At 40.9% G+C, this 25,239-nt stretch overlaps 1 protein-coding gene across 6 annotated transcripts in view; it reads right to left on the bottom strand.

Annotated features, from left to right (window-relative positions):
• PCCA (propionyl-CoA carboxylase subunit alpha) overlaps positions 1-25,239 on the bottom strand; it is a 365,469-nt gene that overhangs the window by 245,707 nt on the left and 94,523 nt on the right. For all 6 annotated transcript variants that reach the window (XR_014818834.1, XR_014818833.1, NM_001444590.1 and 3 more), the window contains 1 exon segment: positions 14,963-15,094. Coding sequence is in view for 4 of the 6 variants with exons in the window: in NM_001444590.1 (NP_001431519.1) it covers positions 14,963-15,094 (132 nt within the window). In the remaining 2 variants the exon portion in view is untranslated.

Below are 25,239 nucleotides of genomic sequence, written 5' to 3'. Positions count from 1 at the left end.
GATCTGCAAAATATAGGACACACTATGGGGGGGGGAGAGAAAGTCGTAGATTAAGGCATTTTTATCTACATTATCTACATTAAAGCAGAAAAACATGGGAGTTCCCTGGTGGCTCAGTGGATTAAGGATCCAGCATTGCCACTGCTGTGGCTCTGGTTACTGCTGTGCCATGGGTTTGATCCCTGGTCCAGGAACTTCTGAAGCCAAAAACAAAACAAAACAGAAAAAACATATTTGAGTGCTCATAAAAACTTACATACAGACATGAAAGAAAAGCTAAGCTTGAGTTACTGCTCAAAAACAGGACCAAGAGTTGGAGAAAAGGGGGAACTTTTACTTTTCATTGCATATCCTTAGGCACACACTGAACATTTTTTACCATAAAGATACAAATTTCATACTCCCTTTATAGTTTAAAAATTCAATGGCCCACACTTGAAGGTGTTATTCAAATTATCTAATTAGCCATTTCCAGGGTACTATATTAAAACCAAAGAGTATTCCCAAATTCTACTTAAAGTTGTCACGATATCCCGTTGCCTTAGAACCAAATTTAAACTCTTTACGTTGGTTTCAAAATTTGATCCTGTCTCTCCGCCACTGGGGTCAGCGCCAGCCCCCTTGGCGCATCACACTCAGCCCCCACCGGGCGCCCTCCCCAGCCTTCACATGCCTCCTCAGCTCGGCCAGAAGCTCCCTTCTCTTGCACCTCCTTTCACCAAGCCAACTCATCACTTTTCTCACTATTCGCCACATAGTAGGCCCTGAAGACACAAGAGGGAACAAGAGAAGCCCCATCCCAGCCCTCGTGCAATTTACAGTCTAGAGGAAAAGTCAGACCTTAAATACGACCGCACGACAGCTAAGAAATCATTATCGACACGCGTGATGCAGATGTGAAGATGGCCCACGACACCAGGGGACCTCTAATTCACAAACAGGCTTCCAGGAGACTTCTCAGATGCAGTGACTTTGCAAAGAGACCTAGGGAATGAAATCATGGTGCAGCAGCCCGGGTGGCTGAGGCCTGAAGAGGGAGCCCACAGAAGAGTCAAGCAAGACCTCACAGGCCACATTAAAAAGAATGAACGTCGTTGTAACGCAACTGTATTTCAATAAAAGTTTAAAACTTAAAATAAAAAGAAGAATGAACTTCAGCCTAAGAGCAAGGAAACGAGGGGCCTCGTTCTGGCTGCCTTTTGAAGAAGTTTAGCTTATAATTTACTTAGGATGATTTGGTGTACTGTCAACCCCTCCACCCCTGGACCGCATTAAAACGCAGAAATCTGTTGGCTGGTTCAGGGATATATTTTAAATGTCCAGAACAAGGCCTGGCACATTCAAGAAACAGTTGTTGAGTATAACACAGAATGAATGAATGAACAAATGAATACTTTAGAGTGAGGTGAGAGGGACTTGAAAGTCTAACTGGGAAGCAGCAGTCTAGGTGAGAGAAAAATTACCACTTTCTCTTAAACTAAGGGAATTTCACCTGACTGCTGGTTTCTTTGGAAAGCCTTTCCACTCCTATGTCACCTATGCTGGGTTAGGCACCACTGCTATGTAATCACTTGACACTCCAGCCTTCAATTATGACAGCCTCGGACCCACTTCATCTCTCCGAGAGCAACGACCAGCTCTCACTTGCTCTCTACTGAATCCCCAAAGCTGGGCACAACCAACTCAATCAATGCCTTACTTGCTGAATGAATAAACAACGACCCATCAGCTTCCACAGAAATAGTCTGTTGGGATAAGACAACCTTCCAAATGACGTACTCCAATGCCAGCAGCACTACTCTTCTCAGGAGCATCAAGGTTACAGGTGAGTAAACTCACATGCAAGGAGATGCAGCGGTTTGTTCAAATTCATGAGTCTAAGTGATACAGAGCAAGGCAGCAGCGCACACTAGTTTGGAGGAGGGGCTCAAGAACCAGACAGGCTTGGATTTTACTTCACTTTAATATTCTGATTAAATATTGTTGACGCTGGACAAAACCAACTGCAATATTTGCCCACATTTCTTCTTTTTTTTTTCTTTTTAGGGCCGCACCTGCAGCATAAGGAGTCGAATTGGAACTGCAGCTGTGGCCCATGCCACAGCCACGCCAGATCCTTAACCCACTGAGCAAGGCCCAGGATCAGACCCATGCTCACAGAGACTATGTCAGGTCCCTAAACTGCTGAGCCACAATGGGAACTCCAAATGTACCTCTGAATGAGGGTCTATAGCACCCACCTGTGTGGCAGCAAAGCCCAGGATCTAAGAACACAGGCATTGGAGCCCAAAAGCGTGGGCTCCCATGCCAGCTCAGTGCCAGTCAACAGGTTACCTACCAGAATGCCTCTGTGGAATTAGGTTTCCTCATCTATAAGATGGACATAAAAAACCACCTCGCAGGGTTATTAAGAAGATGAAATTAGTAACAGCTGAAACACACTAGAACAGAGTCAGGCAGATAGTAAGCACTCAGTTAAGCTTGGAATCTGTGATAAAATGGGTAGCCCTCACCTCCAAACTATCAAGTGTGTTCCTTTCCTGCCTGGCCTTGGCTGTCATATCCTGTGGTCATCACTCATCCTCTAAACCTGTAAGGCACAGACCTAAAACAGGGCACTACAGTACTGCAAAAAAAGTGCACTTGTGTCTGCAGTGCATTTCATCAGATCAAATGATCTGTGTACTCTTGACAGATGGTGATCAGGGTTTGTCTTGGGCAGGGAAGGGGAAAAGAATCTAAAACAAACAGGGGAGTTCCCGCTGTGGCTCAGTGGTAATGAACCCAACTAGGAACCATGAGAAAGTGAAGTTCAATCCTTGGCCTTGCTCAGTGGGTGAAGGATCTGAATTGCTGTGAGCTGAATCCATCATCCATGATGCAGACCACACCTCTCCTTTCTCACTTGCTACGCACAGCCCACTTATCAACCCCGAATTCTGTACTCACAGGATGAAAAGTCCTGCAATTCATCTGAATGGGAAGCTACTTAAGAGTTTACTTCCTCAGTTCTAGAACAAATCAGTGATGGACTTCGAAAAAAAAAAAATCATGACTTCAAGATATTATGGGTAAAATCTCTCTACACAAAAAACATCTTCAAGCTATTCTGCATTCAAATACAAAGAAAAGCAATCCTCCGTTCAGGATGCTGGTTCCAGTTGATTGCATTTTCCAGATAACTCCTAGTCAAACAGAAGACTCTTTCTATTTAATAGATCTTCAAATCTAAAATTACATAATAAACATAATGGACTGTTTTAAAAAATACAAAGCCTTTGGGGAGTTCCTTGGTGACAGAGTGGGGTTAAGGATCTGGTGTTGTCACTGCCATGGCTCGGGGTCACTGCTGTGATGCAGGTTCAATTCCTGGCCCCAAACTTCCACATGCTGGGCGTGCAGCCAAAAATATTTTTTTCTCATGTTGCACATTTTAATTTGTTTCCAAATTACATTTTAAGAAAAGATCTTTTTTTTTTTTTCCTTAGCAATATCTTACTGTTCCTGCATCTAAACCACAAATCACTTTCAATCAGATCGTAACTCTCTAGCCATATACATGCGTGAAACATAATCAGCCTCTGAGAAACATAATCAGGAAAGCTATTCTTGGTTTAGCAGAGGACAAGAACACTAATGTCTAATACTGTACTTTTTAATTACTTGGACAGAGTTTTTCAATTTTTTTGGTTTTTGCTTTTTTAAATAATTCCCTTCACACTAGTTTTTTGGTTTTTTGGGGGGTTTTTTTCTCTTTTTTGCTATTTCTTTGGGCCGCTCCCGCAGCATATGGAGGTTCCCAGGCTAGGGGTCGAATCGGAGCTGTAGCGCTGGCCTATGCCAGAGCCGCAGCAACGCGGAATCCGAGCAGCGTCTGCAACCTACACCACAGCTCACGGCAACGCCAGATCCTTAACCCACTGAGCAAGGGCAGGGACCGAACTGGCAACCTCATGGTTCCTAGTCGGATTCGTTAACCACTTCGCCACGACGGGAACTCCCACACTAGTTTTTGTTGTTGTTGATGTTATTTGGCTCTTTCTGCTAAAGCAAAAGTGTGGCTTTTAAAATCTGGCTAATTAGGTAATAAGAACAATTACGACTTTAAACCTATAGTGCATAATTTATAAACCTCATTCAAATACATTATCATATTTTGCTCTGAGATATAAATATCACTGCTTTCTCTTAAAGAACAAGAGAAACTCAGAGAAGTTCAATAAAATTTCCAGTAAACTGGTCGGTATTAGAACCAAAGGCAGCAATTTCCTCACTGTTGACTTCTCCCTCGGCTCCATACCTGACATCCAACAGCTCGTGTCATGTTACAGATTCACCTTCTACTGTTGCTCCACACCATCTACTCTGTTCCATTCCAATACCTTATTTTAGGCTCCTATTATTTCTTGTCTGGACTAAAGGAAGAGCATTCTAATTTGCTCACCAACCTCAAGTTTTACGCTGCTCCAATCTATTTTCCACAGCACAAATCAAAATAAGTTTTCGGATGCCACAATTTTTATCATGTTAACTCTTCTGCATGAAACCATTCAGAAGTTCCCAAAGCCACAAAAATAACCTGCAAACCCAGGTGCTCAGCACTCGAGGCCGTACACATCTGGATCCTAATTTTCTCTCCAGCTCTCTCTTCCTTCAGGCTCTCACACTGCATAGTTGTGGTTTTCTAAAACTCCCCTGATCTTCCAGCTCCAAGCTTTTACAAGACCCTTCCACTGACTGTAATGCTGTGCCTCCCTCACTACCCTCACTTTTTAGCGAACTCACTACTACTCAGACTTTAGGCATCACCTCGACATCACTGCCACTGAAGTTCCACCAGGACGCCTTCAAATTAGGTTAAGTGCCCCGTGCACTCTGAGCCTGGCATTATTAAAATGTATTAAATTACTGTCTACTCCTACCCTAAGGGGACTGGAAGCTCTTAGAAATCAGGGTCTGTGGCTTATTTTTTGCTTTAAAAAAAAAAAAAAAAAAAAAAAAAAAAGTGGGCTAGGATTCCAACCCTGTTTTCCAACAGCTCCAGATGAACACTCTTCACTCTGCCCTCAAGTTCCCGAGATCAAATTAACAAGATACTGAATAAAGTGAAAGGCAAATACTTGATACCAGATGACTGCTTGAAATACTGCTTGAATACTTGACTACTTTAAATTACACTTTAAAACAACATTAGCTTCTCTCTAATGAAAGGGGTGACTCAAGAACAAAAGGAAAGCATCCCAGAAGACTCCTTAAGTAACGCACACAATGTTCTAAACCGTTTCCATAGAACCTCCAAATAACATTCAAAATTTTCAAATGAAGAGGAACAATTGTTTTAAGGAGAAAAGTTAACAAACTGAAACACATTAACTTACTCAAGTACTTGGAGAAAAAAAGGTAGAAGATAATATAGTCACCAAGAAAAAGAACTGCCTTAAAAATATCACAGATTAATGAAAAAAAAAAAACCTACAGATTTTAAAAGGATAGAATTATCTATAATTAGCACATACATTCTTCCAATGTAAAAGTATTGCTAACACAGTTGCTAAAACCTAAAGGTATTCCAAATATTCACACTATTTATCTGCATCAGCAAACCTCTATCTGCATAGATACCATCACAAGCAATCTTTTACCTAAGAGATTTAAACTACAAAATGTGAAAAGCATGTAGTTCCAAATGAATGTGAAGTTACTACATACGAAATCTAAACCAAATTTAAAGGAAAAAATATGTACAGCCTCTTATATTGGAAAACAATGAAAAGCAAACTAGAAATAAAACTAGTATTAGAATTTATCAGAGAAACAAAAGGGCATTCCTTAAAATTATTTTTAAATATTTATCTGAAAACTATACCCTACAGGTTCAACTCAACCTTAACAAATTAATTCAGACAATAGGTGTTAGGAAATGTATACCATTAGTCAAAGTTAACACAGATAATGAGAATGTATCATTATTTGAGAGTGTAATAGGATCTTGAAAATCATCTAGAGCATACAAGGAAACAACATTGAACAGATAAGCAGATTTATTTTCTTAAACAATCTGTTTTTCCAAATTTTCCAAATTAACAGAGGTTGGAAATTCAAATGCAGACTGTCAAATGCAGCCTCCCTGAAAAGACAAGCAAAACCAAGTTTATTACCTACTATAATAAAGGATACCACCACTTTGAGGCAATCTTGGAGGTTCCACTGAGGCCACTTCAAGATCCTAGATTAAAAAATTGCAGCGTTCTTGAAGTTTGCCCACTGAGCCCCCCACTCAAGGGTCTCCCAACCACAATGGTGAGAAAAGTCTCACATTAGGGAGCACTCCAAAATAGCCTCACCGTTTTCTGGTTCTACATTTATAAGACACTCTGCTACAGCAGAAACTGACATATTGTAAATCAACTATATTTTAATTATTAAAAATTAAAAAAATAATAATAAGTCCATAAGACAAAGTTCATATAGAATAAGACAAGCAAAGGATCTATAGGTTCATCTTCATGTAGGCTCCAGAAGCCAGTGAGTTCCAGTTTTAAAGGTATTCAGATAAGACAAGATTTGCCTGGACACCAGGTCTGCATCTGAAAGAGATCACATCTCCAAATCTCAAAGCACCAAAGCACTGCACATCGTCAGGCTGCAATTAAGAGACGGCCAACCGTCGGGTTGGGGACCCTAGACATGACAGGTATAAACAACGTATCTGATGTGCCATTATAATATGCTCATACTCAGGTCTGTCTCAGGCTGTCTGTGCTGTGAGCTGGGCAAATTTGCAAATGTATTAAATCTGTAACTCAAATTCATGTTCTTATCTTTCTAGATGGCATAATTTCACCAAGAATAATTCAGAATTTAATAAACTCTTTCTATAATAAATGTACAGAAGTTCCCTAGTGGCCTAGTGGTTAAGGATCCAGCATTGTTTTTGTTGTGGCATGCATGGGTTCTAGCCCACGAACTTCCACATGCCACAAGCTCGGCCAAAAACAAAAAAAGGGAGTTTCCATTGTGGCTCAGTGGTAACAAACCCAACCAGTATCCATGAGGATGCAGGTTCAATTCCTGGCCTCACTGAGTGGGTTAAGGATCCAGCCTTGCTGTGGTGTAGGTCAAAGGTGCGGCTTGGTTCCCACATTGCTGTGGCTGTGGTGTAGACCAGCAACTGCAGCTCTTATTCCACCCCTAGCCAGGGAACTTCCATATGCCACAGGTGCGGCCCTAAAAAGCAAAGGAAAAAAGAAAAGGAATTTGCATTGTAAATCAACTACACTTTAATAAAAAAAAAAAGTTTTTAAGAAATTTACAGAGAAATTGAGGGTATTCTAGGAATGTATAGAATACTAGGGTCCCCATATCTGTATCAGTTGGTTTATACTGCTAGCAAGAAGCTCAGGTAGAAAATATTGGATTAAAGGGGAGAAGAGGAAGCCCCTGAGAGTGACCTGAGATCTCAATCACACAGGAAACTAGAGAGGTTTAGAAGAACAGTAAAAGATGGACACGGTCCCGGGAGAGCCACCACCAAAATCTTTCCTGTGAAATTAGGACTCTATCCAGTCCAGTTGCTGGCAAAGAAAGGCTAAGTCCATCAGGGACTACAGAGATGGGCTCTTCAATACCTTTAGACAGGATTCTAAGAGGAGACCCTGAAGCAGCTGTGATCCCAGCTCTCTCCTCACGTTTTGTGAGCAGCATTAAACCAAAGATGGGAATTTTTTTTTTTTTTTTTAAGCCTGTGCCCACATCATATGGAGGTTTGCAGGCTAGGGGTCCAATTGGAGCTGCAGCTGCCAGCCTACACCAGAGCCACAGCAACACCAGATCTGAGCCGCGTCTGTGACCTACACCACAGCTCACAGCAACACTGGATCCTTAATCCACTGATCGAGGCCAGGGACTGAACCTGGATCCTCGTGAATCCAAGTCAGATTCGTTTCCAGTGAGCCACAATGGACACTCCCCAAAATGGGAAATTTTATAAAGAGAAACTGGATGGGAAAGAGCCGCACTGTCAGATCTTCAACTGCATGCTATACGTTTTGAAGGAACCTCAAAACAAAAGCAGAATAAGACCCAGAATAAACTAATGCTCTCTTACAGATAAAACTAGATGCTCACACTCCAGAAATTAATATCAGTCTTTGGATAAAGACACCTGCAGATACTGTAACCAGAAGTGACAGTGAGTAAACAATTGTTCTGCATTAGTCAAGAAAATGAAGGAAAAAAATACAATAGGCGATGTTCCAAAAGCAAATCAAGTACCCACTTCCCATTTTACCCGCAACTGAAAAGGAGAAATTTCACTAATTATTACATATCGATACCAGTGGTACACTATCAATCTTAAACCTCGTCGCTGCTACACAAAGGCTCCCTCGAGGTCAACAAAGTACTCAGATAATGAGCATGTCTAATATTCTTCATGTTTCCCATATCCCAACTCCCAACTGTCACCTTTGGACCTTTATTCAAGGAACATTCCTTCCTCCCTGAGACTCTATACCCACTGACTTCCTAAGAAAGACAACACAAATAGAATTCTCAGAACAAAAGCTCTCCTGATGACCTCTTCCTTGAACTCCTGAGGACTCTGCTATTCACCATCAAGACAGAATTAATTTGGACTCTGACTTATTACTGCCCTTGTGATTAAATCAAGCCCAAACTGATGGCCAAATTTCTTATTAGGAAAAAAAAAACAATTATACCGGCAGTAATATTGGGGCTGAATAGATCAAGGTACATAAAGACTGACCCAAACCACTACCCAAACTCTCTAACATGACAATGTAAAGAAGGACTAAAACCAAGTAGTTGACAGCCTAAAAGAAGACTCGTCATACTTGGCTCAGTCTTTCAAGTCAGCAATCAAAATATGGGCCATACGGCATTCTCATTTGGAGGCCCAAGTGGGGCAAACCCAAGCTATTCAGGTGGCTGGCAGAATTTACCTCCTTGTGTCTGTATAACTGAGGGCCCCATCATTTCGCTGGCTCTCAGACGGAGATTACACTCACTCAGCCCCTCAGAAGCTGTCTGCAGTTCACTGCCATGTGGGTTTCTTCAATATGGCTGCTTTCTGCATTGAGCAGCACTTAGAATCTGTTCTCTAGTTCTTAAAATCGAGCCTTTCATAATGAAACATAATTACGGGAGTGACACACAATTACTTTGCCCTATTAATGTAACTGAATGCAAGGATAATCCACCACCTTTGACATACAATGTGACCTAATTAAGGTACTGACATTGCCATCACCTTCTGCAATACTCTTAGAGAAGCGGATGACAAGTTCTATGCAAACTGAAGAGGAGCGCATTACACAAAGGCTTAGATGCCTGGCAGTTCCTTAAAAAGTTCAGTACAGAATTATGAAATATCCCAGCAATTCAACTCCTGGGAGTACACCCAAAAGAAATTAAAACAGACAAATACTTGCACTCAAATGTTCATAGCAGCACTATTCACAATCACCAAAAGACAGAAACAACTCAAATGTCCACTAACTGATGAATGGATTTAAAAAACAAACAAACAAAAACAATAAAATGGAATATTATTCAGCCACCAAAAAAGAATGAAATACTCATACATGCTATAACATGGGTCCTATATTCTGCTTAGTTTACTGTTAAACCTATCTAAAGCCCTTATTTTTATATATTTGCAGTTATCGAATTCTTATTTCATTTTCTCATAGATTCAAACTCTCTGGTGAAATTCTTTATACACTTACTTGTTTTTTCCACGCTTTTCTCAAATTTCTTGAACACATTAGTCATAGTAATTTAAAAGTCTTTTCACCCAACTTCAATATCTAGACTACATGTGGATCTATTTCTACCGTCTGTTTTACTTTTTTCTTTTTTTTTCTTTTTTTTTTTTTTTTTGTCTCTTTTTGTCTTTTTGTTGTTGTTGTTGCTATTTCTTGGGCCGCTCCCGCGGCATATGGAGGTTCCCAGGCTAGGGGTCGAATCGGAGCTGTAGCCACCGGCCTACGCCAGAGCCACAGCAACACGGGATCCGAGCCGCGTCTGCAACCTACACCACAGCTCACGGCAACGCCGGATCCTTAACCCACTGAGCAAGGCCAGGGACCGAACCCGCAACCTCATGGTTCCTAGTCGGATTCGTTAACCATTGCGCCACAACGGGAACTCCCTGTTTTACTTTTTTCTTTTGGTTTTTAGTTCTGTGTTCCTCTCTACTGGCATGTCTAGTAAATTGCACTAAATGATTATATGTGTGTGTGTGTGTGTGTGTGTGTGTGTACATTTATATATAAATGAATCTCCTAGAACATTATTTCAACAAATATTTATTGAGTACTGACTATGTACCAGGCACCATGTGCAACTGATATAGTAAAAAGCAATCTTTGCCAGCAAGGAGCTTACAATCCAGAAGTTGATATTTAACCCATCATTAAAATGGGCAAAAGGGAAGTTCCCATTATGGTTCAGTGGATTAAGGATCCTATGTTGTCTCTGTGAGGATGCAGGTTCCATCCCTGGCCTTGCTCAGTGGGTTAAGGATCCAGAGTTGCTGCAAGCTGCAGCACAGGTTGCAGATGTGGCTCGGATCCGATGTGGCCATGGAATAGACTGCAGCTGCAGCTCTGATTCAACCCCTGGTCAAGAACTTCCATATGCCACAGGAGCGTCCATAAAATGAACAACAAAAAAAAAAAAAAAAAAAAAAAAAAAAAAAAAAAAAAAAATGGGCATGAGGCCCTATGAAATCTGAACTCCCTGCTACACACCTCACCTCTATTACCTCATCTCTGACTTACCTCTCCCTTGATTCCTTATTATTTATTCAACAATAGGGTTTTTTTTGGTTTTTTTTTTTTTTTTTTGTCTTTTTGCCATTTCTTGGGCCACCCCCACAGCATATGGAGATTCCCAGGCTAGGGGTCAAATCGGAACTGTAGCCACCAGCCTACACCAGAGCCATAGCAACACAGGATCCGAGCCGCATCTGCAACCTACACCACAGCTCACGGCAACACTGGATCCTTATCCCACTGAGTAAGGCCAGGGATCGAACCCACAACCTCATGGTTCCTAGTCAGATTCATTAACCACTGAGCCACAGTGGGAACTCCAACAACAGGTACTCTTTAACCCCAACACCTTTGCACTACTTGTTCACTGTTTCTGCCGAGTGTGCCCTGTTCTGCCAATACCCACATGACTTCCCCGTCACCGCTGTGGTTTGCTAAACCTTATTAATTTGTGAATAGACCCCACCCTCAAGCATTCCTTTTCCTATTCTCTATCGTATATTTCTTCTGTTTCTTATGTTCTGTTTATTATTTGTTTCCTTCTTCTATAGCATAAACTCAATGAAGGCAGGAATAGTTTTTGTTTTTGTCTATTTTGATCACTACTCTATCCATAGCACTTCAATCAATGTTGGACAGGTAGTAAGTACTCGCTAAATATACTGAAAAAAATGAACAAACGGGTGATTTTATTTATTCATTTATTTGGCCTGTGGAAGTTCCCAGGCCAGGGATCAAACCTGGGCCACAGCAGTGATCCCAGTTGTGGGAGTGAGAATGCCGGGTCTTTAACCAGCTGCACCACAAGAGCACTCCATGAATGATTCTAAATGTGACAAATGAAGGTCAAAGTATTAAGGAAAAATAGAACAGAGGGTCTAATCTAACGCTGACAGCCAAGGAATGCCTCCGTGAGAAATGTATGTTTAAGCCAAGACCTAAACAAGGCGTACAAGACGATCAGGAGTGAAGACTGAAGCAGAATCAACACACATAGGCCAGAGTTAGGAATAAATGTTTCAAAAATATGAAAGACATCATATATGGCTGGTACATCGACTGCAAAGGGTAAGCTGGCACAGTATCAGTTTGAAAAGATAAACAAAAGCCAGCCATTTAAAGGATTTAAATGAGTAGATAGTCATCAATTTTTAAATGCAGGTATATGATTAAATCTGGAATTGGATGGGGGGGGGGCGAACCCGCGGCATAAGAAAGTTCTCGGGCCAGGAATCAAATCCAAGCCACCATTGTGACCCATGCCACAGCTGAGGCAATGCTGGATCCTTAACCCACTGTGCCAGGCTGGGGATCAAATCCAAGTCACTGCAGAGACAACACCAGATCCTTAAGCCACTGCGCCACAGCAGGAACTCCAAAATCTAGATTTTTAAAACATCGCTCCAGCTGTAGTGTTGAAAATTAATTGGACGGTAGCAAGACTGGCTATAAGGAAAGCAATTAGAAGGGTGATGAAGTAATCCAGATTACATAATGTTAGCTGGAACTTGGAGTTGGGAAAAAAAAAAGGTATAAATCAGAAAAGACATTTCAACGAATTCTTTGTAGCAGTACTTATCAAGAATGACTTAGGTTTCTAGCTTATAAAACGGTGCCGAAAATGGCAGCTCTTTCTCAGGTAGGAAAGAAAGTTTACAGCAGGAGTCAGCAAACCTTCTGAAGAGGCCAGGTGGTAAATATTTCAGGCTTTGTGGGCCATGAGGTCTTTGAGCAAGTACTCAACTCAGCCATTAGAATGGGAAAGCAGCCACAGACAATACCTAAAGGAAGAGCTGTGTTCTAGCAAAACTTTATTTACAAAAACAGGAGTACATGGTGCCACAGAATACCAACCCCTGGCTAGAGAGAAAACCATAATTCAGCCTTTCAACTTGCTCCTCTTGGTGCCCAAACACATCTGGCAGAGCTGTGTAAGAGGCACCTGGATGTGAAGTTCTAAGAACAGATATACAGGTTTGAGATTTGAAGTCAGAAAAATAAGTAAGATTGCTTAGAGTGAGTTTGTACAGTAAGAGAAAATGTCTTTCACAGAACCCAGAATAAAGCCAGCATTTAAGGGACAGAGGTAGCAAGACCGATCAGCATGAAAACTAAGTGGCAGCCTTTAAACAAGCCAAATACACAAAAGCAAAACTAGAATTTTGCCATGTGCCAGAAGTGAGTATTTCACGAAAGAAAGAGGAACCGAGAGACTCAAATGCTCTGACAAGCCTGAGATAAGACCAGAATTAAAACTTAGAGGATTTTATGAGCGGGAGAGCCGCTGGCAGCCTTTGGCGAGAGAAACTTGAGTGGGGATGAGGAAAGAGGCCAGACAGATGCAGATGAAAGGTAAAGTGAAAAGCGTAAAGTGACAGCAAGTACAGGCAATTCTTCGAGGACCTTTGGCTGTGAAAGGAAAGAGAACTCAGGAGGCAGCTGTGAGTGACAAAAGGTCAGTGTGCTCTCGAAGAGGAGGCACACATTTCTTTCCGACTAAACAGGAAGCACCAGGACGTGAGGGATCATGAGTATCTCTTACCATCATGAGCTTCCCCCTCAGCTCAGGGATCAGTACATTTTTGACTTAAGGAGTTGTTGGGGGGAGGTTTTTTAGTGGGGTTTTTTTTTTTTTTTTTTTTTGTCTTTTTTGGTTTTTTTGCCATTTTCTTGGGCCGCTCTCGCGGCATATGGAGGTTCCCAGGCTAGGGGTCGAATCGGAGCTGTAGCCACCAGCCTACACCACAGCCACTGCAACGTGGGATCTTCAACCCACTGAGCGAGGCCAGGGATCAAACCTGCAGCCTCATGGATACGAGTCCAGTTTCTTAACCCGCTGAGCCATAATGGGAACTTCCCTTTGAGTATTTTTAATAGCAGTGATCATGAAAAGGTGCTAAAAGACAAGGAGAATATTAAGCCACAGGAGAAGAGATAATCAGTGAAGACCAGTCCGTGAAGGCTGTAAAGGGTACATCTGGAGCATAAGGGGAAGACTCGAAGAGGAAGGAATTCTCTTGTGGCTCAGCGGGTTAAGGATCTGGCATTGTTATTGCTGTGGGTCTGGTCACCGCTGTGGCGTGGGTTCAGTCCCTGGCCTGGGAACTTCCACATGCTATGGGTACAAGCAAAAAAAAAAAAAAAGATTGGAAAAAAAGAGAGAGGGGAGAAAAAAATGGATGAATACATATTAAGATAAACATGAGCAAGAAGCTGAAGATACTTACTTAACCAGGGGCCAAGCTATGCTGTAATACATGAAATCGTCCAGCACAATTGCCCAGCCCGGAAAGCAACAATCAGAACACTGAGATGAAGAGCTCTTAAAGACTAACTCAAATCACAAGGTTAAAGTTTACATAGGAACTCTTTTCTAATGAGGAAAAAAAAAAAGGGATAATTTTGCCATGGCAGTGGGGAGGAGCATAGAGAGGGGTCTGAGGCTCACTCTCCAGTTTCTGCATTTCTTCCTTAGAAGCTGCTTGCTGGCTGAGGAGTTATGCTTGGGCTCTACAGGGACACACAGCAGGACCACTCTCCATCATGCTTATATTTATATATTTCCACCTTTTTTTTTTTTTTTTTTTTTTTGTCTTCATAAGGTCGCGCCCACAGCATATGGAAGTTCCCAGGCTAGAATTGTACCTGAAGGCACCAGCCTACAGTGTAGCCACAGCAATGCGGATCCAAGCCACCTCTGCAACCTATACCACAGCTCATGGCAATGCCTTTCGAACCCACATCCTCATGGATACTAGTCGGGTTCTTTACCTCTGAGCTACAAAAGGAACTCTTACTTGCACAATTTATATTTTATGCATATGGACAGAAGCTCACCCTAAAGATACAGAGAACATCGTAATGTTTTCACATGTTAAATAATATCACCATTAAAAGAAAGCCACAGATCTAAAAGCACATTTTTATATCACCAAGCTTTTTCTCCTGAAAGTAAAAGTCAATACTGATCATTAAATATAATGCTTAAGCGGCTTCTTGTTCTTTTATGCCATTCAAAATAACTCAAGTGTTAACAACAATGATTTTTTTTAACCTACACATGTATATTTTAAAAAGCATTAATTGAATTTTATCTCACACTTTTGACTAATGTTTGACTTCAGGACATGTACTATAAAAATGAGAGTAAAAGAGTTTCTCACCTTGACCACTCCATCAAAGCCAGGAATTGTGTTCACTTTTGCTTTCTTAGCCAATAATTTGCTTTCGATCTTGTCACCCATGGCCTGAATAGCATGTGTATCAGGTCCAATGAAAATGACACCTTCTGCTGCCTGTGGAGAAATACAAGTAAAAATTTCTAATAAAAACATTACAGTGCTTGATATGGAATCACCATTTCATAAAAAGAAAAACCCGTATGTGTATCTACTAGTTACTCACAGACCAAAAACAACTTCAAAGCAAGCATTTGAGCCAATACATTATAGTACATAATACTCTATTGCACATAATACATGTGCACAAAGATACATGAAACAAAGTCAGGCCACAGAAAAATAACTAAAAGTAATGAAGAACTCCTCCTTGAAATTCACAGCATTCTTTGGAAAAGCAACCTCCATGGTGGTGTGGTTCTATTTGATAATCTGCCATTAATCTAAACAGTAAGTTCGTTCACCTTTAAAATAAACTTATAAAATCTTTGTATCCTCAATACTCTCCAGCACAGCGTCTCATTTAACACAAATATCCATTTTCAGTGAACACCAGCTCTGTGCCAGGCTTTGAGCTAAAAGTAGGGAACAACATGGATAAAAATCACAGAATTCCACTACTTCAAAGGAGCATGAATCAGATCCCAGGATCTCTGGGAAGTAGACAAAATAAGGTATGGAATGTTTACAACCTTGGGACTATAAGAAATGAGCAGAAAACACAGTGGGAATTTACCAGGTAGAGTTCTGGTTTCAGTAAAAACTACGTTGTTATAAAGCACATTTAGTTCCCCAGCAATGGGCCCACCTCTCTGTGTTTATGCTATTATAACAAAGAGAGTGCTAATGAATGCTAGAGAAGGACAGAGCAAAGCACAGTGTGGTCAGAGCCACCATGGGTACGGCCTAGACAAGTGAGGGAGAGGGTTTGCTGAGGCTAAGGATGAGGTCATTAGGTGAAGAGGTGAACTATGAAAAAGGAAAAATCAGACTGTGTGCAGGGTATCATCAGAGTAAGGTGCCTAACTGTTGATTCTCCTACGACCTTTGGTCAGGGTCAGTATAAAGAATAAATCATGTATTTTACGTCTCATATTCTATCTACTGGCATTGTTGCCTGAAAGGGCTCTTGGCTTCGGAAAGGAGCTTCATTCTTTTGATAAGAATATTATCCAGAGTAGCTACTGCAGTGTGCCGCTTGGACTGCTCTCAGCCATTATGGGTAAAGAGGATTAAACCCACCCAGAGCAGGAGGAGGAAGCAGAACAGGGAATCAACAAGGGGAACCTATGAGGAGATAAATATTTGGGAGATGATATGATGATTTCAACTTCAGACATGCCCAGCTGAGATGCCTGTGGGATAGCTGGGTACCTGTGTTCTGGAGACAGAGGGGTCTAGAGGTTAGAAGAGAAGTCCAGGCTGAGGTATGGATTTTTAAATGCATCAAATACAGGAGGGAATTAAAAATTATACATGAAACCATTCAGATAAAATGTATAGAAAAGCCGGAGGTCCCGTCGTGGCTCAGTGGTTAACAAATCCAACTTGGAACCATGAGGTTGCGGGTTCAATCCCTGGCCTCACTTAGTAGTGGTTTAAGGATCTGGCGTTGTCTGGTGTAGGTCGCAGACAAGGCTCGGATCCCGAGTTGCTGTGGCCGTGGCATAGTCTGACGGCTACAGCTCTGATTAGACCCCTAGCCTGGGAATCTCCCTATGCCACAGGTGTGGCCCTAGAAAAGTCAAAAAAAAAAAAAAAAAAAAAGTATAGAAAAGCCAATGCCTTTAAACACAAGATGTACACTCTCCCTCCTTCCCAAAAGCAAGAGAGAGGGGGAATTTTAGATTCTGAGTTTAAAGCCTCCTTTTCTTTATGTGACAACAGGGATAATAACTACCTTGCTAGCTTGATTGAAGGATTGAATAAAATAATCATGTAAAACACCAAGCTGAGTGCCAACCGTTAGTTCTTGTCCCCTATCCCGAAGTCCTGCTAAAAAGAGAACCCTAGAATGATAAGAAAGATAGGTTCATAGGACCCCAAAATCTAGAGCAGGAACCCAAATAGCAATGATTATCAGTATTAAAAATAAAAGAATGCTAGATAAAAAGCCTCTTTCAGCCATAAGATGCTCATAAAGTACCTCTCCATCAAATGTGTGTAGTTTTTGTTTGTGTCTTTGTTTCTTTTTTTGGCCTCACCTGCAGCATATGGAAGTTGCTGAGGCAAGGGTCGATTCCGAGCCGCAGATGTGACCGGCACTACATCTGTGGCAACACTGGATCCTTAACCCACAGCACCAGGGCCAGGGATTGAACCTGCACCATCATAGAAACAATGCTGATCCTTAATCTGCTGCACCATAGTGGGAACTCCTTGTATAGTGTTTCGGTTTTTGTTTGTTTGTTTGTGGCTGCGCCTGTGGCACATGGAAGTTTCCAGACTAGGGGTGGAATCAGAGCTGGAACCCACACCACAGCCACAGCAAAACTGGGTCTAAGCCTCATCTGCAACCTACGCTGTGCCAGAATTTTAACCCACTGAGCAAGACCAGGGCTTGGACCCACATCCTCATGGATGCTATGTCAGGTTCTTAACCCACTGAGCCACAATGGGAACTGCATATAGTTTTAATAGAAACTTATTGTCTTAAAAAAGAAAAAATTTTACTGGAAACCCTCAAAATGTAAAGCACATACAAAAATGGACCTGTTCTCTAAGAGGAGAAAGTGGTAGTAGGACCACATCTCCAAATACGCTATGTCTCTAGCTGGATAAGCTAGTCATCTTGGAGCAGAGCAACCACCATACTCTATCCCAAACCTACAACTCAGTAAACCCTAAGTCAAGAGGGACCAATCGTGTTTCAACTGAATATGGAAAGAACTGTCTTTCCATATTCTCACTTACTTGCTAGGATGGAAGAATTTTTACAGCATAAGTAAATGCTGTTTTAAATACCACTATGACAGGCAATGTAATCAAGCAATCAGAATACCCACACAAAGAGCTGAAGAAATAACATAAATGAGAACATCCACAACACATTATGATTATACAGTAAAACTTCTGATTAACAAGAGCCCAACAGCCAGAAACCACTGATTAACCAGACTTTTCCCATGCATTTTAATTTGAGGAAAACTACTAACCCCAAAATGCAAAATTACAAAAAAAAGGAAAAAAAAAACCTCACATCAAGCGTTCAGTGACTATTCTTTTTCCAACCAACACAAAGAAATATAGCCAGTACACTGAGTAACTACTCAAACAGATGTTTCAATGGACTAACTTCCCTTTTATCTATATGTTTTGGTAGTACTCCCTGGCTTAAGCCTTTAAATGTAATTAAAGCAAATTGAGAAAGCAGTATGCTAGCTCCTGACTCCCATAATTCTTTGACCAAAAAAGCAAGGATAGGACAGAATGGTAATTGCAAAGTGATGTTTCAAAAGTCCTAAGTTCTTGACCAAAGACAAGTGTGTGATTTAGAGTTTAGGCCAAAATGCATCCACTAATAACCTTTCAATACTCTATGTACTCTTAACCCTGTATATTTTGTTATCCATTTCCCTTAATCACCAGTATGTCTCTCTGACATACGATAGCAATAATGTTAACTTCAAAAAAATGTGCTTTCCAAAGACCCTGTTAATTTACCATAAATGATAAACACAATACTTGAATGCAGATAATTATAAAAAGGTCATGAAAAAAGTGGCATTTTTCATCATCATTGGAAAACACTTTAATAGTGGTACACAAGAAAGACATTACAGGAAGCTTAAATCACTGCTCTAAGATTGCTTTCATTTTCTAAGTTCTGTGATTTTTATGGCTCTGGTCAAATTTTTTTTTCTTTTTTGGCCACCCTGAGGCATATGGAGTTCCTGGGCCACCGATGAGATCCGAGCAGCAGTTGCAACCTACGCCACAGCTGTGGCAATGCTGGAGCCTTAACCCACTGTGCCAGGTCAGGGATTGAACCTCTGTCCCAAGGCTCCAGAGAAGCTGCTGATCCCCTTGTGCCACAGCAGGAAATCTGGCTCTGGTCAAATTTTGATAGAAGAACAGGAAAAAGTGTTGGGTTTGAGCAGTATGTTCGGGAAATAGAGATTTAATTTATAATAGGCTTTATATTGCAACTAAAGAATAGAAATAATCATCATCTGTAAAAATTTAAATGTCCGATATATAATTCACTCTCAGAAAAACCGTGACAGCTGGCACATTGCTATCCTATGAATTCAGATATTTTTTTCAATGTAGACACTTTAGGCTCACAAAGAATTCTACTTGGATAACGATAAAACCAGGGTCAGACAGACAGGAGACAGGGAAACTGCTAAACTGCCCAAAGGACCTAGATTCTGGACTTTAATCTTTATTCCCTGCTAAAAGAAAAATGAACTTCTGGTAGAAAAGGCCAGTTCCGGAACTGGTGCTGAGAAGTTAGCACCTGAGAAGACCAACTGAGTCAGTGAGTTAATATAGTTATCTCAAAAGACATTAGTAGATAAAAATGGTTACCTACTGGATGCGTTGATAACAAAATGAGCATAAAAAAAAACAACAGCAACTATAAGGTTAACTCATCTTTTCAAGACCTCAGAATAAACTGCTATCTCTGTTCAAGTATTTGAATTTCTTAGACATGTGTCACCTATTTTAAAAAACATACAGCTCTTTAAATAGTAACACAGAGGAAAACTAATTTCACACATAAAACTAAGCAAAATAAAAATGTCAAGGTAAATACCATACAGTTTTTACAAGAAGAAAATAAGGATTAGAATAACATCCATGGAGGAAAAAAAAAGTGCCAGAAAGACATGCTAACACAGCAAATCAAAACAATCACCTACAGTGTTCCCACTGTGGAGCAGTGGGATAAGAATCTGTCTGCAGCAGCTCAGGTGGCTGAGGAAGCATGGGTTTGATCCCTGGCCTGGCACAGTGGGTTAAAGGATCCAGTGTTGCCACAGCTGCAAGCCCAGGCAGCAGCTGCAGCTCAGATTCAATCCCTGGCCCGGGAATTTCCATATGCCCCGGGTGCAGCCATTAAAAAAACCAAACTGTCACCCAATATTTCAAAACAAGTACATTTAAAAATAATAGGAAAATATGAAATAGGATAAATAAGAATTAGAAATGCTCAGAAATACGGTGACAGACCTAAAGATAAAATTAGAAATGTAAAAGAAAATAATTTTGGAAATAAAGACTAAAATAGAAGGAAAGCATGATTAAAAAAAAAAAAAAAACAACAACAACAACAACAAATAATGCCTTACAAGAAATAGAGTCAAAGGTTTTTTTTTTTTTGGCATTATAGGGCTCCATCCACGGCATATGGAAGTTTCCAGGCTAGGGGTCAAATCAGAGCTGCATCTGCAACCTACACCACAGCTCATGGCAATGCCGGATCCCTAACCCACTGAGAAAGGCTAGGGATCAAACCTGCATCCTCATGGATACTAGTCAGGTTCATGACCACTGTGTCACCATGGGAACTCCCAAAGGAGGAAATTTTTTAAAAATATAAAGATTTTTTTAAAGATGCAAGAGAAAATGACAAATACTAAAGATAAACAAAGAACATCCAACATACACAGAAAAGGACTCTTTGAGGGGGGAAAGCTAAAAGAAAAAAAAAAAAAACACACAACACTAACTCAAACAAATAACTCATACAAATATTATATATAACTCATACAAATATTCTTAAAATTGAAAATACATATCAAACTTATTACAGCATGCCTGAAAGATTCAACCCAGAATGAACGAGCACCATGATACATTCTGGCAATAAGAAAAAGAAAAAAAGAGGAAAAAAATATGACTTATGCCAAAAAACAAGTTTATATTACCACCAGACTTTGATAGTAATAATTCACACCAAAAGAAAATAGAGTAATGTACTCCACTGACTAAGATAGTCAAGAAAGTAAAGTATGAGCTGAGGATATTTATTTATGACCACACCTGCAGCATGCAGAAGTTCCAGGTCAGGGATCTAACCCACAGCACGGCGGTGGGCTATCATTTCCCCATCCCTGAAAACAGGAATTCTAAATATGCAAAAATAAGGATACACGTTAACAAAGAAGAGGTTAAGTGAAAGTTCTATCATCTTGCATTTTAATTGGAAGCATCACTATGAACACAGGAGATATTTTTATCTCACTTAAAATACAGGCTATATTTATAGCTTGATATACTGTTATATATCACATATTCGAAAAAGTACACATTTTAGTAATATAGATATTTATTATATAATATCTATATGACTTTTTTTCTGAGGCAAGAAGTAGATTTATTAAGATAGGATGCCTGTGAGAGACGCAAGGGGGCAGGCAAGGAGGCTCTGCCCTATACAACATATTAAATTTGTTTTATAGATACCCTACTTGGGCTTGGGGTTAGCATTATAATCTAAATATACATATATATTAAAAATATTTGACATGTTATACATTCTATTAATATAATAGAGTTAATGTAACACATACAGTACCTGCAATGAACATATATAACATGAAACATCTGTGAAAACTCTGTTAATACACATATTTTATTTCCTAGGCCCATAAACTAAAAAGGCCTAGAAACAACGATCCGCAGCAGCAAGGACCATGCCTGCCACCCCAACTGTGGTCTCCAAATGCCATTAAAACAGACCAATGCATCTTAAAAAGATGGCTGATTAAAGGCCTGGAGCAAGAAATGTAAAACATGAGCCTCAAATATCTTGTCAGATCAGAGAGCGCGGAAGCTGTAAAAGATTATGAGGGTCAAGTCAGAAAGACCATGAGCCAACGTCAAACTCCCCCAGGCCAAAGAGGGGCAACTTGAGCTTCACTAACGATTCCGACAGAATTTAAACCTATGAAATATGTTTAAATCTACGACTGTACAATGAAAGTTCTAAAAAGAACTGGTTAACTTTGAAGGATAAGGACCAACTCATTACCTCAAAAACTAGTAAATAAAGGTAAAGAGTTACACACTTATCTTGCTCTTTCTACATGAATTACACCACTAGGAAAGCAAACAGTAAATGAAGGGAAGGGTCTCTTTACAAATACATTCCAATTAATTAATGAAAAAGATCTCAAATTAAAATATCACCATTTTGCAATCTAATGAAGTAGCAGCTACAGGCAGTAAACATCAAAGTCTGCTTGGATCTTAAAAAGTGCTAACAAGACGTGCTTTCTACAGTCCCGGTCAAAGGAACTGAAACCTATATCTGATCCTATTTCTGAATCCAGGTTGCCAGTCTACAGGAAATACCAAGAACGGAGGAAAACGTTGAACGGCACCATGATTCTGCAATCAGCTAAGTCAAGACTGAGAGAAACTCTAAGGTCTAACAGCCTAAGGTTCTTCACCTGATAAACTGGAAGGAAGAGAAAGGTATGCAAGGAGAACCTAGGGACTGAGAGAAATTGCGAAGACATATCAAAGCTGAACCTAAATGGGCGAGACAAATCATAGCGTCTAGGGATGCACATCTGGACAATAAAATGATGCTAATATGCCAATGATTCTGTAAAAGTCCAAGTAGTGGGTCCATGTAGGGGGAGATCAGAGGTGAGGACGGAGAAGGTCACCTGGATAGACCTTCCAGGATTCAGGGCAAACGTCTCATGTCTGGACCTATGTAATAGTTAACAGGATTCTCTGCCTTAAGCAAACTACATATTTGTTTTATGTAGTTTTTTCTGTCTTTGCTTTTACAATAAAAATTTTGAAAACAATTTCAGAGTAGCCACCAGCTTGCAGGAGTAAAACAAACACCTGGACCAGGAGCAGCTCCAGCCAACGAGGTGCTTCTCAGACCAGTTTGCTAACCTCTTCATGGGCCTTTTTAGCTTGAAAGAGAGAGAGAAGTGTATTCTCATGTCTGCTGAGATGCGTTAGTAGATCCTTATTTTGTACAAAGTACAGCATGGAGAAACCACACCAACTACTGCCACTATGGCCTAAATACGAAAACTATCAAATGCAAAAACATTATCTTTGCTGGCTGACATGGACACTCTCCAGCCTCTGCGGCATCACTACTTCCAAAATACTGAAATTCTGTCTTTGTATGAGGTCCGAGAAGAGCTCACAAGGATGGTTGCAGAAGGGGTGGTCAGGGATTCCATCTGACTAGTGTTTGCAAAGGAAAAGGATCTTTCCAATGCTGCCGAAATCAGAGAGGCGCTGGGACCGCATTTCCTAAGCAACAGCAGCTAGTTCCTCAGGCCACCTGTCCCAGCAGTGGAGGAGCACTGGACTGCTGTCCAACCCACGAGGAAATCAGAAATCCACCGGCAGAACTCCAGCTCCTCCTGCTTTCCTCCTCTTCCCTCTCACCACCTCCACTTAATGGCCCTGTGGCCAACTGTGCTCCCTGTGGACTCAGTGCTGGAAGCTGTAGTTCGTGAAGCTTCTGGTCACAACACATCACACTATACAGCAAATGTGACAGATGTAACCTGCAAACTGATTTCTTTATTTACTGTAAATAGTGTTTGCTTCTCTGGCGCTTGTTGCGATATTACTCAGCCCTTTTTATTTTATTTTATTTTATTTATTTATTTATTTTGGTCTTTTTGCTATTTCTTTGGGCCGCTCCCACGGCATATGGAGGTTCCCAGGCTAGGGGTCAAATTGGAGCTGTAGTCACTGGCCTACGCCAGAGCCACAGCAACTCGGGATCCGAGCCGTGTCTGCAACCTACACCACAGCTCACGGCAACGCCGGATCATTGTTCCTGGCGCAGTGGTTAACGAATCCGACTAGGAACCATGAGGTTGTGGATTCGGTCCCTGCCCTTGCTCAGCCCTTTTTAAAGTTAAAAACAAACTCAATTCAGTGTCAGGCAAGTTGGCCCTTGGGCGCTAAAGCCTTACGGCATAAAAGAGGGAAGGCTCCTCCTCCCAGCTTACAACACAGCTGATGGAACCTATTGTGGTGGTTAGTTTTTAAGCTGCACTCAGTATGCTTTTAAAACTAATCATTGGAAATAAAAGATAAAGTGGGTTAAGGATCCCGCGTTGCCATGAGCTGGAGTGTAGGTCGCAGACGCGGCTCAGATCCCATGTTGCTGGGGCTGTGTGTAGGCCGGCAGCGGCAGCTTGGAGCTCCAACTCCACCCCTAGCCTGGGAACTTCCATAAGCTGAACCTGTGGCCCTAAAAAAAAGAAAGAAAGAAAGAAGAAAACAGAAGAACACTTGAACACAGAGATGGGAGAAACGTTCCCACGGTAGTGATCATCAGTAAATCCCAGCCCACTGGGGTCTCTCCTAGGCGGCGGGGTACGTTCTGGGTACAGATGAGCGCGCCGGCTGTGGAGTGTGCATGATAAGAGACCAGAGTACGCATCCTAATTCCTTTTCCTCAACACTGACTGTGGAACAGCCATAAACAGGGGTGCATCACCATCCCAGAAGAAGGTGCCATCAGCCTCCAGCCCCCTACAATTATAAGAGTCATTGTCTTTAAGAGCTAGTCAGCCCACTGCAAATTAAAAACCCAATTTGTGTGACTCACTGGCATAAAAACCTTAAGGAACTGGACTGTTGGGGGGCTGAGCAGTGGAAGGGGGGCAAAGGTTCTGTAAAATTCTAAATATAAACTTATAAACTAGCACAGTTTTCCAATTTGTTGGGGATGCTCACTGCAAGATCAGCTGAAATCTAATGACATATTTACACTGTGACGCTGTTCACCCAAAGCAATCTGTGTATTTCTCTTTCAGTATTACCAGTATCTGGATTTCATTCAGTCTAATGTATATTTTGTATTAAGTGTCTACTTGGCACAATGCACTCAAGTAATATTATTACTTCCAGATGATAGCCATGTACAATATTTAGTTAGGAAATAGAAGAGTGGTAACTTTCCACACTGTAACAATTGGCAGAAGTCAGGTTTTCTAGTGAAGGAATATAGTTAAATAGGAAACCTTGTTTTTCCGTGCATAGGAAGTTAACAATACAGCTAAAGGAGACTTTCCATCTCTAATATTGGACAATGGAAAGATTTCCATTTCTATTTTTCAGCTAGTATCATGTCAAAAAATTGTTAAATTTCTTTCACTAAATGTTTCCGGCTACTATTTAAAGGATTCTGATAAAGGTACTTAGGACAAAGAAGAGGGTCTGGGTATTTATCAATTTAATAGAAACTATTAAAGTAAACAAAGCATAAATCTCTCTCTTGTAAGCGTTTCAGGCTCATGGGGAAATATTTTACT

The sequence above is a fragment of the Sus scrofa genome, chromosome 11 (genome assembly GCF_054392235.1).
Source record: "Sus scrofa isolate SSC_HxYL_T2T_F1_AM1 chromosome 11, Sscrofa_HxYL_maternal_Yorkshire_Landrace_v2.0, whole genome shotgun sequence".
Taxonomy (NCBI): Eukaryota; Metazoa; Chordata; class Mammalia; order Artiodactyla; family Suidae; genus Sus; species Sus scrofa.
Note: the sequence above shows the minus strand (reverse complement) of the source record. Positions and strands in the feature narration are given on the sequence as shown.